Here is a 19,215-nt window from a genome sequence, read left to right as displayed (position 1 = left end):
GGGCTGTTTTGCACTTTAAACTAAATTTTATTCGAATCAAAGATCACAAGTACACATGTATTATACCATGTGTCAATCACATCTAAGCTTAAATAGTACAGTTATCAAGAAATTCCAATAAGTTTGAGAAAGAGAACCTCCCTTCAAACAACATCCCTAGGAAGTGCACCAATCGTGGATACACTGATATACATATTCAAGCGTACAAGTTTTCTTCATTAAACACAGATTTATTCACTGGGCTTTAAAATGACACTCATTCCAAAATCACCGTTCTTGAATAAGCAATTATGATCATCGGACAAATTCAATTTTTTAAAACTCCATCATATTAGTGGTTGATACATGAAGGAAAAGTAGGCTTCAATCAAGGCGTCGCAGTAGGTACTCGACTTCAACATGCTTGGTAAGAGGCATTATCCAATCCCCATAGAGGCGAGAAACTACTGATGGATCAACCTTGTTCTTTCCATGGTTGCCATCGTTATTCAGAGTCACTTCTTGCCCAAACATCATGGCCTTCTTAGCAACCCTCTTCATCACTGCCTCCTCTACTTTCTCAAATGTCAACAATTTCATCAGAGTATCTCTGTCCTGAAAAACCAACACATTGTCTGAGTAAAATCCATGACCTTTATGTTTAAATTTGCCATATGTTCTCATTTTCCTCAAATGCCTGTCATAGTGTAATTGAACTCATTATTGTATTAAAAAAAAAAAATCCAACTTTACATTGTTATAGTGAATCTAATTTATTGCTTAAGAGTTAAGACTCACAGGTTCTTCAATCTGCTGATCAGAGCAAGGCAAATATTCTAGCAAAACCTTATTTACTATGGTACATAATGATGCACCTATAATACCTTGGCGCGAATTGCAGGCTCATATTCTTGAGGGGATTCCCTGAATTTTACCTCAGCTACTAACTTTCCATAACGAATTCTTCTGGAGAGGGCCTACAGGAAATACTTTGTATTATTCATTGTGAAAAACTCAAAATATGGCTTATGCCAGTAATCAAGAAATTACATTTTTGAAGAAAATTTTTAAAAGGATAGCAACATATGACTTTGCACAACAATCCAAATGATCATAAGCAGCCAGAAAATGTTTAATTTTAACAACAGCATAGCAGAACACTGAACAAGTTCACATGCACCTTTACCTGTAAACACACAAAGTCACTAGCAGCAGTTGATGCATAATTGCCATCATCACCCGGTGCAACAAACAACTGAAGCAGTTTATTGATATACGTATCCCATATGTCCTTGTTTATGTTAATTGAAGCAGCTGGAGGATGCAAAAACTATAGTTGGAATTAGATCAAGAGAAACTGACCATTTCAAAATTTAAAAGCAAAACAAGAGTTTGCAGCATATGATTACCTTTGCAAAGTTGTAAGGTGGCACTTCTGAAGGTGGTAAATCTTCTGGAAAGAAGGGATGTTCTTCAGGGTTTGCATATCTACCAGCCTGCAAAATTCCAAGTCATATTATAAATAATACTGAAGTAGAAAGTACCCACGCAACACAATCCAAATAATTATCTGTCGCCTGAGTTTCATTACTGTGGTCAGGGGCGTAGCCAGGAATTCTTGCTTGGGGGGGCCAAGGTAAAACTATCATTTTGATTTGCAATTCAATAAAAAACTCAAAGTACTGTATATTTATAACACAAAATTATTGGTAGAATTTTTTTGTCAGTGTAATTCTATAGCACTAAGATATCAAAATACTAACAAGTTAATCAACCAATTGAGCATCTTAAGTTTTTTTTTTTTTTTTCTTGAATTTTTCCTATTCTTTTGAAAAACCATAAGTCCATAACATTCATAGAAATCAAATATAAGTATACAACAAAAATACAGAAGAAGAAGACAAAGACGAAGTTGGTATTTCTCAATATTTGCTTAGCTTTAAATAAGAAAACTCTTTGTTAAGGAAGATGGAGGAACTAATGAAAATGTGATTATGTGAGAGCATCCCATAGAAGAGTTAATGAAGAGTAACTGAAGAGAGAGCACCAAGTGATGAGGAGAGCCTTTTCAGTGGTTTTTAAGTGGAAAGTGATATTGTAATAGTTTTGAGAAAGTGCAAAACTTAAGTATAATATCGTAAGTGTAATACATTAGGTTCTTCAATTAAATTCAAGCACATGTTTATCATGACCAATAAAATACAAATAATGTTATTATTTTTAAGGACAATTAAATTTAATACATATGATTTTAATCAAGTAATCTGATGTACTACACTTCAGTTTTATCCCTTCACAAAAATTGAATAACTAAAAACTAAAAAAATACGGATGTGGCTATCATGCTTTAGAGAAGAAAGGAAAAGACAAAAGGAGTTAATTTTTATGATTGCACAGTGGGAAGAATTTTATGAGTGACGTGTTGGAGGGGGGGCAATCTTTTAATCTTGTGGAGGCCAACTCTTAACTCAAAATGATTCTAGCCTAGTTTTACCTATAATTACAGAGGTTTTAAAAAAATTTGGAGGGGCCATGGTCCCCCCCCCCCCCCAATGCATAAGGTGGCTCCGCCCCTGATTCTACTAAGTTCACATTTGGCATTGACACTAAACAAAAAAGTATACATATCAAGGATACAAGTAACTTAGTAGATAGAAAGCTGGAACAAACGAAATTACATACAGTCAAGCAATTTATCTCAGGGCTAGATTTTCAGATGCTGCGTTCGAATTTAATTTGGCTTGGGTGCCCTTGTCAGATATGTTTAACAGCGTGAAGAGTCAGTGTGGCGTACTAATGACAACAATGTTCATGTTTTCTAATTAAAATTAGCCGATGACAATTCCATATAAACTTGATGTCGTTTGATACAATTCTACTAAGAATCAAAGAACACAAACCCAAATTTCCCAGTGGAATGTCTGGTCAGTCCACCTCATTTGTTATAAGAAAAAAAGGTTCACCCTTGGTGATCTTTCATATTATTGGTTCTCCAAATTTTTAGTGTGTCCCTTAACTGGCTACATCTATGGAAGCAAGAATGACTCTTCACTCCTTCCTATACTGTGTGAAATGTGATGATCAATTTCAACTAGAGAAACGTACCATATTGAAATCTCTTTGCCATTTGTCTAGTCAAGCATTAGAGGATGTAGAGGCTCGATTAGTAAAAGGGCACTATCTTTCCCATATAATAAAATCATAAAAATATTCTAAATAAATAAATAAACCATACATACATACAAGGAGACCAAAAAAAAAAAAAGGAAAACATAATTTCCACTAGACCTTTATTCACATGGTAGGACCATCATCAATTCATCAGTGGGAACTTTGATAGTATGGAAAAATGGAAATAGCACCACCCAAAATAAATGGTGAATACAAAGTCCCAGGCTAATATGTTTTGTAACTCTTGTCAAGTTACACCTAGTGTAACTTAACAAGAGTTACACTATTTGTAGACCACAAATTTGTAATTGATTTAATGGTTAAAAAAATAGCATTAAATGCTATTGGTTTCCACCTCATTTATAATTAATACTAGCATTTTCTCTCTCTCCTTATTTGTTGTTTTTCACTTGATTAAAGGGATACTGCCATTTTTAAGAATTCTATACTTGAAAAAAAATAAACTATACAAAAAAACGGATGTTATCAACTGGACCAAAGTTCATTGGCATTTTTTTTTGTTTTCTACTTTGGTTACGTTTAGATTTTTCATGGAAATTATATATGCCTCCAGTTATCAAATCTATATCAAATCTTCCAGATCCAATATAAGGATATGAAGCTTGGTGGTCCTTAGCATATTTTATTTTGTGTTTGTGTTATCAGTAATCATGTTCATAATAGACAAAGGACGAGGATCCCAAGTAACATAGTGATATAGTTTGATGCAACTCTTCATTGGTAATGAAGTAGTGCCTTTTCCCACATAATCGTAGATTTTAAGCAAACTGTTTTCAAATCAAAAGGAACTATGNTCATCCTTAAGTTTTTCCTATTAAGCGAGTGTTTGGTAGGGGTATTTAAATAACAGTTTTCATTGTTTAAACAACACAATACGTATTTTCATAACACTTTTTCACCCACACGTATTTACAAAAAACTTAAACAACGTTACTAGAACAACATTATCAAACGGGCCCTAAACGTAAGATTTAGGGGTATTCTAAATCATATAAAAGTCCAATCTAAAAAAGAGAATCCTCTTATATATAGTATGTGTGTGTGTGTGTGTATATATAAAATAGAATAAACTTATCTATATATTTCTAAAAGCTGAAGTGTAGCGTTTAATATTGCTGCTCTCACGTTGTGCCACATCAGCTGCCACGTCATTTTTTTTTTTGGTAATATAATTTTTCCTACAATTTTAAAATGGTTTTTACAATTTTCAGCCCTATAAATCCCAGCCCTATAAATGCAGCCCACTACTTATTTATTTACTTCTATCACGTCATTATCCTATTTCTTTCAATTTTTTTTCTATTTTTTTTTTAACATTTACTTAATTTTTTTAAATATTTTCACTTACTCCAAACTTTCTCTCCCTTACCTTTTCAACTCCCCTTACCTTTTCATCTCCCCTCTACCATCTACTTTAATATCACTCTTCATCTTTCCTTTCATCTTCTCTTATTTTGTCTCTTCTTATTCACACCATTTCACTATAAATTTGTCATTCTCTTCCATTCTCTGCATAGTTTTTCTCATAAAAAAAGGTTTTTCTCTCTCTCTCTCTCTCTCTCTCTCTCTCTCTCTCTCTCTTGATTTTTTTATCTTACTTGCATCTATACTTTAGGTTTATAATTCTTAACTAATTTTCATAACTTTTTGGAATCAACTTTGGTCTGTATGATGTCATTGATAAATCTTTGTTGTAGAAAGGATATGATGGTGAAATACTTCAATTCCCTAGGATTTCTTGTAGCTGTGTTCAGCCTTATACCTATAGAAGGCCAATGTAGCTGTGTTCAAAGAGACGGCCTTGCTGTTAAAGAAGATTTTGAGGTACTAATGCAACCTAAATTTGCCGCTGCTATCATTGAAGAGGATGTAATTGATACGGTTCATAGCAACTGATGATGCTTGAAGTGTGCATGAAATTAAAGGCTATAGGGGAGAGATAGCATCGCTGTTAAAGATGATTTTAAGTTACTAATGCAACTTGAAATTGCCGCTGCTATCATTGAAGAGGATGTAATTATTACGATTCATACCAATTGACCAGGAATCATGTATATGTTGTAAATGAAATACTAATATCACGTATATGCTCTTGCAATTTTGCACAATTAATCTCTTTGTTTATGTGTTTCAGTGTTTTTTGAATAAAAGGATGTCAACAATATTGATCTTATGGGAAAAGTTACATAAAATATTGAGATTTTTTTTTATATATATTACAATCTACTAAAAATGCTTTTTAAATATTTAAAACCTTTCTATTTTTTATATTACTGACATGTTTAACAAAAAAATATAAATAGATTATTGACTTTATACATTCATCTTCAGTGGTTTAACATTATATATAATTTTACCTTTACATATTTGTCTACTTTAATTTAGATGTTTATAACTAAATAATATTATCAATGAAGAGTAAAAAAACCAAAAATAATGTCTATACATATCTATACTATATATAATAATGGAGTTTTGTAATAAATTTTATAAAGTTCTTTATGCACTACATCTTTAGCATCTTTTCTTTTCTTTCTTTTTTTGTTTTTATTTGCAATTCTTACTTTGTTCAACTTTTCATCTTCTTCAATTATTGTCTTTTTAGTTCAATATTCATCCCCTCCAATAATTTTATTTTTTTTAATTTTCATTTGATTTTCTTTAGATTTTAAAAAATTTTCCATTATATCTTCTTAAATTCAATAGTTTCACTTCATTCAACCTTTCATTTGCTTCCACCCTTTCTCTTCCATCTTAATTTTCATATAAATTTCTTCTTAAATACTTCATTTACACCTCTCTCCCCTATTTTTTCCAAGTTATCCACAACAAAAAGGTCAATAATCTCTCTCTTTCTCCAATTTTGTTTCTCTTTTGGTTGATTTTTTTATTTATTGTTTCAACCGCTTTTTTTTTTCTACTAATGGTTCTTTTTGTTATTGTTGTATTATTCTTATTATTTATTTATTTCCATCTCATTACTAGAAAAAAATGTAATTCAATTTTGGGATTTCATGATGAATGAGTTTGAATTTCATGGTCTCAAAACTATTCAAATATGTTTTTCTTTTTCAAAATTGATTTGAATTGAGCATTTGATCATGTTTTTATAAATTGCTTTATGGTTGCCCTTCTCTAGATTGCAGGAGTTTTACTTTCAATATGTTTGCCATAAAATTTTTTTGTCTAATAACTAACTTCAATGTGATGTTTTCCGTTTTGGTACTTATTTATAGTAAGTGTGTTATTCATTTTTATCAAAGATAAATCGTTATTGTTCTCCTTTTCCTATTGTTTTATATGTTTACCTAAATTTCATTTTTATCTTTGTTTTGTTTGTCAATTTCTTGATAGTTATCAACAATTAAGCCTTGCAATCACTGGAAGCTTTTTATTCTATTGAAGTTCATACCAATCAATTGGTAATTATTTTTTTCTTAGAACCTTTTGAAGGAAAGGGGAATAAATTGTTGTTTTTCTTGGGTGGTGCTTGATAATTTGCTTTTTATGGTTCAACACACATTAGCTATATAAGATTTCTCTTTTCTTATATTAATAATTTGTTGTTTATTATTTAATTGGACTGTTTGGTGTCCTAGAAATTGTGGGCCAATGGAAGAGAAAACAAAGTACAGTTTGAAGCTTAAATTTTTTTTGTTGTATAGAACTTGGGGTGTAACAATTTAAATCTTTTTATCTCAACTTTTTTAAATGAAACTCTAATTCTTCAAAGCACACCAGCTTAAGTAGATTGTTGTGATGTGGCTGGAATTTTTGTGTTTTGGACCTTAGTTGGCCTATTTGGTTGACGAACAACTTTTGGGATTGTTTAGATTTTGAGAAATTGTTTGGGATTTTAGGAGTGAGGAAATTCAAAAAACTGAATTCTTTTAAAATTCCTTTAGTATCTAGCTTTAAGTTAATTGTTATGCAAATGGAGAAACTAATTGGTTTTTAATTCTTGAATATCTATCTATAATATTGAGTACATGAACAACAGTTGGGTTTTTAGTTTTAGATTTTGCATTATGCTACTTTCTTTCAACTACTTGATTTTCTTTTTGGAATTGTCTCCTATTGAAGGTCTAGAATATTGTGTACAAGAGTTTTAGACAAAACTTAACAATACTCCTATACTTGAGTTTTAAATTTCACATTTTTCTATTTCTTTCCTTATTAAACATAATATGATATAGCTGATGTGATGCAATGAAGGTAGGAGCAACTGCTATTTTTGGGGCATAGCAGCTGATACATTATGATAATTTCCCATAGCCATTTAAACTTCATGACTTGGAATGCTAATAGCCATCTTCTATAAGGCAAAAACAATTGGTCGAGTTCAATAAGTTTGCCACTAACTTTGATCACAACATCATGATAATATAAGTGACTCACACACTTACAATTCGTATATGCACTATTTTGATCCTTTGTGGAAATTCAAAACATTGATAAAATGAATGCAATGGCAAGTGTGTGATTTGTATATAGACTCGTTGATGAATGTGTGTAGTGGACATGAGTAGAATCAAATGGCATGTGTTTGACAATTTGTTCTTTGATGGAAATTAATATAAGTGAGGGTCTATTAAATTTTTACCTCTTTATCTTCTCACTATTCCCTACTTGACTGTCTTTATCTTCCCACTACTCTCTACTTTACTGTCATAGTTCCTTCATCATTTTCTCTGTATTATATTTTGACTCTTCTTCTCTCCATTTTATTTTGTATAAATTTGATATCATTTCTTCTATTCAATCCATATTTTCCCCACAAAAAAATTGTAAATACTCTCTCTCTCCCTCTCTTATGGATTTTTGTTCTTTCTTATAATTCTGATTAAGGTGGATGGCTTTTTTATATTTAGATATGTTTTTGGTTTTTTTTTTTTTTTTAATTTCCCATTACAAAGTCTTCTCTCTCCCTTTTAAAGCTTTGGTTGAATTTTGATTTGGGTTAATACTTAGTTTTTTAGAAATAGGAATTTGAGTTTATGTCAAAACACATTCTACATGGCTATGAATTTGAATATACTTACCAATTTTGAGTAATAAATTATATAAAGTATGTCTTTTATTCCTTTTGTTTCATTTTAATTTTTGTTAAGATAACATTGTAATTTTGTGATGAATTTTTATTATTATGATAATCTCATTATTCCTTAAGAGATGAGAAATTTGAATAATGAATTTGAAACTTATAAAGTTTAGTTGTTTATCAAATATAACACACTACAACATAAGTTAGAAAAATATAGTTCATCTTAAAAAAATATTAATCAAACATACAAAATATAATAGTATGATATATTTGTACTTTGTAAATATAAAAAGATGAAAAATACTTGTAGAAATTTTTTAAAAAATAAATAATATTTGAAGTAATTGTTAATTTTTTATATTATACTTCATTACAAAAATATTTATATATTCTCACGCATCGCGTGGATCTGTGGCTAATTATTATAATGCTGGAATACCCATCAATCGGAGAAAAAGAAGCATACCTCCAGTCCCTGACTGCCAAGTCGTACTCTTGGAATTTGGATATGGGGCTTCTCCTCCATTCTCAACAAACAAACTGCACAGCTTACTTTACTCTCTACTTGAAAAGATACTTCTTTGGAAAAAGGAAATGTTCCACTTCACAATTTTGATGACTTGTAAAAGTTGTAACTTTTATATTCTCGTTCCCACACCAACAAATGTTAAAAAAAATATTTTGATTCCTGATTAGTTCCGGAATAAATATTTCAATGTAACAACTTTATTTTATAATATAAATACCGGATTTGATTCCATATGTTTTTTTTTTTTAACAACTTTACTTTTATATTATCATTACCAAACAAAATTGGTTGATGAGTATATTCTACATGACATTGAATGATTCCAATACTTTTTTTTTTATATAATAAAGAGAATGATGTGAAGCCTTTGTAAAACCCACCATCGAGGTTCTTTATAAATAAATTAACCTAGTTTACTTTAAAATGTGACTCTTGAAATTGGTTAGGAGTAAAAGAGAAAGAGCAAAATTTAGTTACAAAATTCGTTGTAGTTTAAGACAACAACTTTACTTAATAAAATAAAAATTATTATATATTTTGAAAATCTAACTGTTGATTGCATGTTCTTTATGCTCATAATACACATGTCAGATTTTGTATCAATGAGCTATTATTTTTTATATAATCTATAAGCTTATATTTTATACATAATTTTAAATTACAAAAACTTTTAATTTAAACAATTTATTGATAACATAGCTATTGCTCTTTAATTTTCTAAAAATTTTGCAAGTATGGAGGATATAAGAAGAAAATGTAATTCAATAGTAGATTTGTTAAAATTCACCTCAAATAAAAAGATATTGAATAAGGTTGTAGCATAAAACTACAATAAATTTTGTAGCTAAACTATCCCAAGAGAAAAGTTAGTGTCATGCGGCTAATTGTAAAGAGATGCTTTAGAGAGCCAAAAAAAAAAAAATTTGCATGAGTTTCTTCCATTTTTAGTTTGATATAACCACTATAAAGGTTATAACCCATAGAATAGAATTATTTACACTTTTGATCTTTAAAATTTGGTGATTTTTTTTTTGTCCTTTTATGTTTCAAATTTTTATTTTGGCCTTCATGTTTAATTCATTTTGATACTGGTTCTGCCATCGATTTATGTTGAGATAATCTTATCATTAAGTGCCAAATAAGTGGCATACATTAAGTCATGTCACCAATATAATATTAGATTTTATCAAATTACTAACGAAAATGCATGACAATGTCAATATGAGAAAGAGATCAAACATGAAGGGTCAAATAAAAATTTTGAAATGTAAGAGATAAAATGAAAACAATCTCAAACTTTAAGGGCAAAATTATACTTTAATTTAACTTATGTCTCCTCAAAATTATAACCCTACCATTTATTGCAAATATTGTCAAGTATCTTGTAAATCAATTGGTTGTCACTTCATGGTGTTTTCAAAACATTCATGATTCAAATCCCTCTCCTTCACTGTTACTACTATATTATCCCTAAAAAAAATGTATGGCAGCAAATACTGGTTTTGATTGTGTAATCAAATGATACAATCTAAACTTGAAAATCGTAGTCTTGAATTTTTTAATCTCATTTTCAACATTGCATTTAGCATTATATGGAGGTTGGAGCATTCCATTTTTTTTCCCCTAGAGTGACAAGCTTCCAGAACTCTATTCTTTCAATCTCACATTTAAAATTGATAAAAAACCAAGATGGCTCCATACTGAATTTTTTAAAAAATATAATTTAAAAAGAGAAGCTTAGCAAATTGCTCCAAACATCAGCTTCCTTTCTATAAAGCTTTTTAAAATGCCCCCTACAAAAATCTTCATCCTTCTTTTTTACTCTTTTTATTATTATAAAAGGAAATGAAAGTAGAAAAGATTGGAATGGTCACAGAACATGTTAGAGTCATTTGCAGGGATCAGAACTAATTTGGAAGTATACTGATACTTATGAATGATTCAACCTATCTTATATCCCTCGATGTACAAGGTCCTCATTTAATCTTCATCTTGTCCTTTTTTCCCTCTTCACTTATCCTTGTACAACTATAGCCAATTCTATGAATCTTGATAGTTATGTGGTATAAGATACTGCTTTTTGTAACACTACATAAAGTTACATCCAGTAAAATTTTCTATGTTCAATGTCATTCAACGATACTGCAAGAGTTATGTATATTGTTTACTTTTTCTTTTCGAAGCTGTTGCCTTTGATAATGCAAGAAAATCATAGGGACCAACCAATCCCATAGTCAATACACGGATGGCCGCGCCATATGTGAACTTTCTTGCGAATAAGAAACATGGAGTAAGTTTAGAATTGATTGTGCATTGTGCAGTCCGGTTTTCAGACTCATAATAGACATGGTTGATATCCTGTGAGAAAATAGTAAAGAGAACAAGTCAAGAACAATCAGAGACAACAGGATAGTCAAAATAAGAAAAGAACCAGGACATGCCAGAATATTAGTATACTTTGGTTGCAGCTACATTAACAAGGCTCATCATATAGTGGCAAATAAGAATTTGATCCAGAAAATCAAAAGATCTTTTATATGCAGAGTCACCAAAAAAGTACACACTGCAAGGGTATCTAATTTATCTAAATCCAAAGTTATGCCAAAAAGCCAAATCAAACTTTATATACACCAGATTTATCATGTGATTAACATGGCATAACAACTCACCTTTATTTTCTTGATTTCTTGAGGGCTTGCATCATCACGATCGAATGTGATAGGGTGCCAAGATTTTGTATCATTTCTCACGGCAGAATGATTCCATAATGTGTAGGTCAATGATCTTCGTTCAAGTTCATCTTCAAGTCCGCTCATCTTATATAAAACACAAACAAAAGATTTTGAATGAAATGCCCATAATGAAAAATTATATTCTTGATTGTTCCCAATTAAAGAAGGAAACAAATATTATCTGAATCTGAACTCAAAGCATACCTGAAAATAACCATATTATTCCCAATGAGAATGAAGGGCACTAAAGAAAAAATAGGGAACACAATATTTATCTATGTACTATTCATCCAGAAGACCAGAAATAAATTATCTGTGCATGGTAAAGACAATTTACACTACAATATATATATATATATATATATTTTAATGAAACTGTAAATGTGGATTAAATTAAAGAAGAAAACGAATTGCTTACTGCAAGTAGTGTCGGCACATAATGTTCATCTGGGATACAATTGTGGGGATTCTGAAGTGATGTAAGCCATGGGAACATAAATCTGAAGCCAAGTTCCTGTTCGGACAAAAGAGGTTATTTATGTCATATGCCGTTTTAAGAGGCATGAAGTAGAATCATCCTGCATTTCATCTGAAAATTGCAAGAGAGTATTTGCTTACAAGAATTTGCCTTCTCTTGGTTAAGTCTGTCGGTGGCCATCGCTGAAAAGTGAGGGAGTTAATAAGTATGCTGTGATTGTTTTGTCTCACATTTAGCAATTAGCTAGAAATTGCATATTCTATATGATGAAGTAGATACAGAACCAAGTGTTAGCGAAATTCATCGCCAACCTAATTGCTTTCAAGAAGAGAGTATCATGCAACTTTATTAGATTGAAATAATATGAATAGGACCAACAAGGAGTCTTCCTACATACCTTGCAAAATTCCCTGAACACAGGAAAAATTATGTCATCACCCACGACAATTTCTGCATGTCTTCTGACCAAAGCAATCCACTGAGATCAACATAAAGAAAGTTCATAATAGGAAATTATAGGAATTAATAACTAGAAAAATAAATTGTTTGTCCAATTGTAAATTGAAAACAATTATGATGATATAAGGTCTGCCTTGACTTGTTCTAGAAAACAAGCATTGCTTGGAAGTAATATTAGGACTCAATTTCCAGTTTTGACTGTTGATAGTGCAAGACTATAAGGGAGGGAAAAGAAAAGTGCCTTTGTCTTGCTTTGGTGAGGGTAATTTTTTGAGTAGCATCCAGACAACACCTAAGCTAGTGTATTGGACAGGGTCAGGCCATTCCTTTAAAAAAAGAACGTCCATAACTGAATCAGAAATTAGGTAAATGATAGGGAAGGTATTTGAATCAACAATGTGACCTAAATGGGGTAGCATTTCTGAGGCACAGCTTTGATACAAAATAAACAATTTCATCTAACAAATTTGCATCTTGAAATTAAGTTATGGGGCGGGGGTGGGGAGAAGAGGGATGAATAGCATTCTATGCAATTGTAATTCGTATGTCTTTATTGTCACAAGTGGTAAGAACTATGAACTAAATTGAAAGCAAAGATATAAATAACTAAATTGAAAGGGGAAGATATAAAACCTGGGATCCTTTTCGCCATTTCTCCTCTGGTATTGCAGGTGACATCTTTGGATCATAGCGATCTTCATTGATGTTAATAAAGCTAACACAGTCACATAGTACGTAAAACTCACTAACTCAGCTTAGTTTCATTCTTTCTTCCATATTTGCAAAAGACATCAAAGTATTGCTAAACGAATTGATGTAAGAAAGGCAACTATTCATTCTAGTTTTCATGGAACTCAAAACTGCCCTTATTACTACCTGTCCACAAAACTTTTTGGAGAAGACATCACAGCGTTGTAGATGTAACTGAACTCGTACAATGGTATACAGCTGTAACACGAGATTAATAAACATAAAAATTCACTAATGAAAAACGTCAATTAATTTTGCATCAAGTAAATGCAATAGTTAACAAGGAAAACTTATAAGCTGGTCAATCATTTCAAAAGTAAAAATCAACAAATTATTGGATTAGAAACTGCATGAAGCGCATAGCACACGCAGCAGTTCATAAAATTGGATTTAACCTATCAGAGAGAAGAATAAATCTCTGATTGGCTGGATCTTCAAGTGCTTTTTCAAGTAATAACCGCTCTGCCATTATCATACTTGATTCTCCCCAGACTACCTGCCATACCATATCAATTAAAGTATGAGCATATTAATTTTGGAACCAAATCATTGCATGCAACTAATCTGTTTGGATGACAAGAAAATGCAGGGGAAAATAAAAGAATTTATGTTCAACTTAGGCTGATAAAGATAAAATTTTTCAAGTTAGAGTCATGAGATTCAAAACTTGTTGTCTAAAATTTTTCATCATTTTCTTGACAGACATTGTAAGCGAAAATCAAATAAAAATATGAACTAGTTCTAGTTGTTTATCAAAGTAAATTAGCTAGAGGCATATATACCTGAATGCTATTGGTTAGCTGTCGGCCATAAAAGAATGCTGAACTTGTTGTTGTCTCATCAAACACGAAGCGGGGCTCTGAATGAATATAAATCGATAAATTTGCCGCATCACCATTCTGTAAAGTTCACCAAATCCAGATCACAACAAACATATCAACACCTCCCCAGTGTACACATACTATTTATATCATAATGATTTTTCTGATACTCTCATAAGTCTAAATTGAAATTACATGCTTTTAGTAGTTGCAATCAATACCCATTATGTTGTTTATTTTAAATTTTAATTTTTACGTATTCCCATATGACTTATCCAAATTTTCCTTTTTTTTTTTTTTTTTTTTTTTTTTTTTTTTTTTTAGTTTCATTCTTTCTTCCATATTTGCAAAAGACATCAAAGTATTGCTAAACGAATTGATGTAAGAAAGGCAACTATTCATTCTAGTTTTCATGGAACTCAAAACTGCCCTTATTACTACCTGTCCACAAAACTTTTTGGAGAAGACATCACAGCGTTGTAGATGTAACTGAACTCGTACAATGGTATACAGCTGTAACACGAGATTAATAAACATAAAAATTCACTAATGAAAAACGTCAATTAATTTTGCATCAAGTAAATGCAATAGTTAACAAGGAAAACTTATAAGCTGGTCAATCATTTCAAAAGTAAAAATCAACAAATTATTGGATTAGAAACTGCATGAAGCGCATAGCACACGCAGCAGTTCATAAAATTGGATTTAACCTATCAGAGAGAAGAATAAATCTCTGATTGGCTGGATCTTCAAGTGCTTTTTCAAGTAATAACCGCTCTGCCATTATCATACTTGATTCTCCCCAGACTACCTGCCATATCCATATCAATTAAAGTATGAGCATATTAATTTTGGAACCAAATCATTGCATGCAACTAATCTGTTTGGATGACAAGAAAATGCAGGGGAAAAAAAAAGAATTTATGTTCAACTTAGGCTGATAAAGATAAAATTTTTCAAGTTAGAGTCATAAGATTCAAAACTTGTTGTCTAAAATTTTCCATCATTTTCTTGACAGACAAATTGAGGGTAAGCGAAAATCAAATAAAAATATGAACTAGTTCTAGTTGTTTATCAAAGTAAATTAGCTAGAGGCATATATACCTGAATGCTATTGGTTAGCTGTCGGCCATAAAAGAATGCTGAACTTGTTGTTGTCTCATCAAACACGAAGCGGGGCTCTGAATGAATATAAATCGATAAATTTGCCGCATCACCATTCTGTAAAGTTCACCAAATCCAGATCACAACAAACATATCAACACCTCCCCAGTGTACACATACTATTTATATCATAATGATTTTTCTGATACTCTCATAAGTCTAAATTGAAATTACATGCTTTTAGTAGTTGCAATCAATACCCATTATGTTGTTTATTTTAAATTTTAATTTTTACGTATTCCCATATGACTTATCCAAATTTTCGTTTTCTTTTTTTTTTTTGCTTTGTCTTTTATTGTTTTTATCGCAACCCATTTAATATTTTTTTAAGCAATAGCAGCTAGAAATTAACCTTGAAGAAGGCACCCCAGAGAAAATCAAGAGGAAGGTCTTTGCGAACGAGAAAGAGAAAAGCAATCTTTGGAGGGCCTTCAAAATGGTGATCATCATGATCATGTAATGTACTATAACTTGGAGACGTAGAGATTGATGATTGAAAGTGCAGCCTGACAAAAGCAAATAGACAAAGGAAGACACAAAGAAAGATTATGAGGTTTGAGAAAAACCTCCACGAGTGGCGTATGGGTGGTGATGCTCGCTTCCTTGACATGACTCAGCCCTCCTCCAATTCTCAATGTTCTCATGCAACGTGTGTAGAGAGAGAGAGAGAACTGAGTCTGAGTTTGTTTGTGTGTGTGTATGTGAGAGAGAGAGAGAGAGATTGAGTCTGAGAGAGAGAAAGGGAATTGAATGCGACTGTTTCAAAGTGCGTTAGAGTGAAGCATTAATGAGGATAGCTGAGAACTGTGTTTTGTTTTTTCTGTTTTTATGGTTGTTACTTGTTACAAGAAACTGAATAGTGACAAATGACAGTGAAGAAACGTAACAAATTAAAAGGGATTTAGGTGTCTCTAAATGGGACAATATAATATGGCTTAAGATTACAAAATATCGCCCAATTAACTTATGTAATGTGATATATAAAATTGTATCCAAAGTACATACAAAGAGGTTGAAAGGAGTTATCTCGACTATGGTTAGTGATGCCCAAAGCACATTTGTACCGGGAAGGCAAATCACAAACAATGTCATGGTAGCTTTTGAGGTTATGCATTGTATCAATCAAAGGAGGAAGGTTAAAAAGGACTAATGGCAATCAAGCTAGACATGGGCAAGGCGTATGACCACGTAGAATGGGGGTATTTGGAGGCGATGATGCGAAAAATGGGATTATATTCCAGAAAAGGTGGATATCTTTAATGATGATGTGCGTAACCACGGTCTCATATTCGGCGTTAATCAATGGGGAGCCTAAGGGTAGAATTGTTCCCACAAGAGGACTTAGGCAAGGGGACCCTATTTCCCTGTACCTATTCCATCTATATGCGGAGGGCCTCTCGGCTATGCTAAAAAGAGATGAGGTTGGGGAAAATTTGAGGGGTATATTAATGTGTAGAAGAGCACCAAGGGTTTCCCATCTCCTTTTTGTGGATGATTGCATAGTTTTCTTAAGGCATCGATGGAAGAGAGGCTTAAAGTCACCAAAATCCTAGATAATTATGAAAGAGAGTCTGGGTAGAAGCTAAATAAAGAGAAGACATCACTCTTTTTTAGCAAGAATATGAAGGTGGAGGTTAAAGAAGCGGTGAAAGAAATGTTTGGGGCTCAGATCATCCACTAACATGAAAGGTATTTGAGGCTGCCCCCATTGGTAGGGAAGGGAAAAAAGAAAGCATTCAATTGCATAAAGGACCAAGTTGGGTGCAAAATAGCAAGTTGGAAGGGAAAGTTGTTGTCTACAACAGGCCAAGAAATCTTAATAAAGGCAATTGCCCAATCTACTCCGACGTACACAATGAATTGTTTTAAAATCCGAGACTCCCTTTGCAGTAAGATGAATTCTTTGATTAGTAAATTCTAGTGGGGACAATGTGACAAAGAAAGGAAACTAGCATGGATCACTTGGGAGAAAACGTGCAAGCCAAAAGCTGATGGGGGGATGGGATTTAAAGATCTTAAGGCTTTCAATCTAGCTTTGCTTGCAAAACAAGGGTGGAGGCTCATCCAAAACCTGGGTTCTCTTACACACAGAGTTTTGAAAGCGAGGTATTTCTCGGAAACCAATTTCATGGAGACACAACTAGGAAAGAAACCATCGTACACATGGAGAAGTCTGATGGCAGCGAGAAAAGTCCTAGACAGGGGGCTACGATGGAGCATAGGAAATAGGCAAAGTGTGAGGATTTGGGCTGACAAATGGCTGCCAACCTCAAACTCTTTCAAGGTGGCAAGCCCTCGGCCTTAAGCTTTTGAAGGTGTTATGGTGGAATCTCTCCTAAACCGTGATGTGGGAGGTTGGGAAAAAAACTTGGTGAGCAGCACTTTCCTCCCTCACAAAGTGAAGGCCATTTTAAGCATTCCAATTAGCCAAAATTTCCCTAAGGATGCCCTGACTTGGGCATGGACTCAAAATTGGAGGTTTACTGTGAGTAGTGCGTACAAGGTAGCATGTAGTTGGCTGTTGGAACAAAGGAGTAAGGCTAATGGGGGCGAGGCATCAAATCCGAAGAAGAGAAGTGAGTTCTAGAATTTTATTTGGCGATTGAATTGTCCAAGCAAGGTTAAACAGTTCATGTGGAGGGCATGCAAGAATATCCTCCCTACGAACTATTGCCTTAAGCTCAAAATAATTCCCATGGAGTATGCGTGTGGGGTGTGTGGTAAGGTAGAGCCATCGGGGCATGCTCTCTGGGATTGTGAGGTGGCCAAGGCTGTTTGGAGGGAGTCAAAGCTTTCCTTGCCTAAGTTTCAAAGCCCTTTGCGTGAATTCATGGATGTTGTATGGAAGATTTGGGAAGACAGAAGGGAGTTCAGCTGGGAGACCTTTGCTTCTATAGCATGGTGCATTTGGAAAATAGGAACTCCACAAAGTTTAAAGGTCGGTGCAAGGCAATGAAGGCAATTGCTAAGGAAGCTAAACTATTGGTGGAGGAATTCAGGTCATTGAATGTAGTAGTGAAACAATTAGCGCCTCCGAGAACTGGGGGATAGAGTCCCTTTCGTGAAGGGTGGTACAAAGTGATCGTGGATGGGGTGGTGTTCAAGGAGTTTGGTAGCTGTGGGGTTGGGGTTATAATCAAGAATAAGCAAGGCCAAATTATAGGAGCTATGAGTAAAAAGCTGGAGCTACCATTAGGGGCTATGGAAGTGGAAGCTAAAGCGTTTAAGGAAGGCTTACTGCTAGCAGGGGACCTCGAGCTCAAATAAGTGATTTTGGAAGGAGATGCTCAAGTGGTTACCAATGCTCTGTCGGGTAAATGCCTTCCACAAACTTCAATCCAAATGATTATAACAGGAGTGAAGCAATCGAGGTAGAAGGTCCAAGATTGGAAAATCAGCTATGTACGTAGAACAGGAAATCTTGTAGCTCACCTTATGGCTCGGAATTCCAAGTTCATCTTTGATTATGTAGTGTGGGTTGAGGATACCCCACCCATTATTCAATGCCAAGTGCATAGAGATGTAATTCTGTTGAACTAGAGTTCAAATTAATGAAATATATTTGCGATTGACTATCAAAAAAAAAAAAAAAAAATTCACACATGGCCTTTCGGTGAATCACTGAATCCCACAAATTTACTACTTGAAAATTTTATTAATTAAAAAAAAAATATTATGGTAGGTTTAGCCAATAGCTCTCATGTCGCTATCTGACTCATTCTTGACTTAATAACATGACTGGCTTTACTATAGAAGCGAATAATGCGGTTGCCTAAGGTCCCGAGTAGAAAAAAGTCTCCAAATTTTAATATAGAGTAATTTTTTATTGTAAAAGTATTAATTAAGCTCATATATTAGCCAATAAATAAAATAGTATTTTTTTATCAAATGAAAAACAAGAAAAAGGGAGAGAAAAATGCTACGTCCACAATATTTTTCACAACAAATCCTAAGTGGCAGGTTGTTATTGGTTGGCAAAAAAGTAATTTCAATACTGGGTTACAATTAGAACCAGTAACAATTTAATACTTAAAAGTTGTTGTGAAAATATTCTGAAAAAAAAGAGA

General features: G+C 32.8%; 2 protein-coding genes across 2 annotated transcripts; both read right to left on the bottom strand.

Annotated features, from left to right (window-relative positions):
* Positions 1-34: 34 nt before the first annotated feature.
* On the bottom strand, positions 35-1,490 carry LOC112011758 (chorismate mutase 2; the record flags this gene model as incomplete). Its single annotated transcript, XM_065769171.1, has 4 exons — positions 35-594; positions 864-956; positions 1,166-1,309; positions 1,389-1,490. Coding segments are annotated over 4 exons (570 nt in total), but the record flags the coding sequence as incomplete, so codon positions are not given.
* A 9,106-nt stretch (positions 1,491-10,596) lies between these two features.
* LOC111999200 (glycosyltransferase BC10-like) lies at positions 10,597-15,823 on the bottom strand. Its single transcript, XM_065769172.1, has 10 exons — positions 15,501-15,823; positions 15,089-15,205; positions 14,695-14,795; positions 14,426-14,497; positions 13,047-13,128; positions 12,352-12,432; positions 12,095-12,136; positions 11,895-11,990; positions 11,414-11,560; positions 10,597-11,102 (listed from the first exon to the last, which is right to left on the bottom strand). Exons 1-10 carry the CDS (start codon positions 15,756-15,758, stop codon positions 10,896-10,898), a joined length of 1,203 nt encoding a protein of 400 aa, XP_065625244.1. The 5' UTR covers positions 15,759-15,823; the 3' UTR covers positions 10,597-10,895.
* Between the last annotated feature and the right edge of the window lie 3,392 nt (positions 15,824-19,215).

The sequence above is a fragment of the Quercus suber genome, unplaced genomic scaffold, assembly GCF_002906115.3.
Source record: "Quercus suber isolate HL8 unplaced genomic scaffold, Cork oak 2.0 scaffold_1072, whole genome shotgun sequence".
Lineage (NCBI taxonomy): Eukaryota > Viridiplantae > Streptophyta > Magnoliopsida > Fagales > Fagaceae > Quercus > Quercus suber.
The sequence above is the reverse complement of the archived record's forward strand: the minus strand, read 5'-3'. Positions and strand labels throughout refer to the sequence as shown.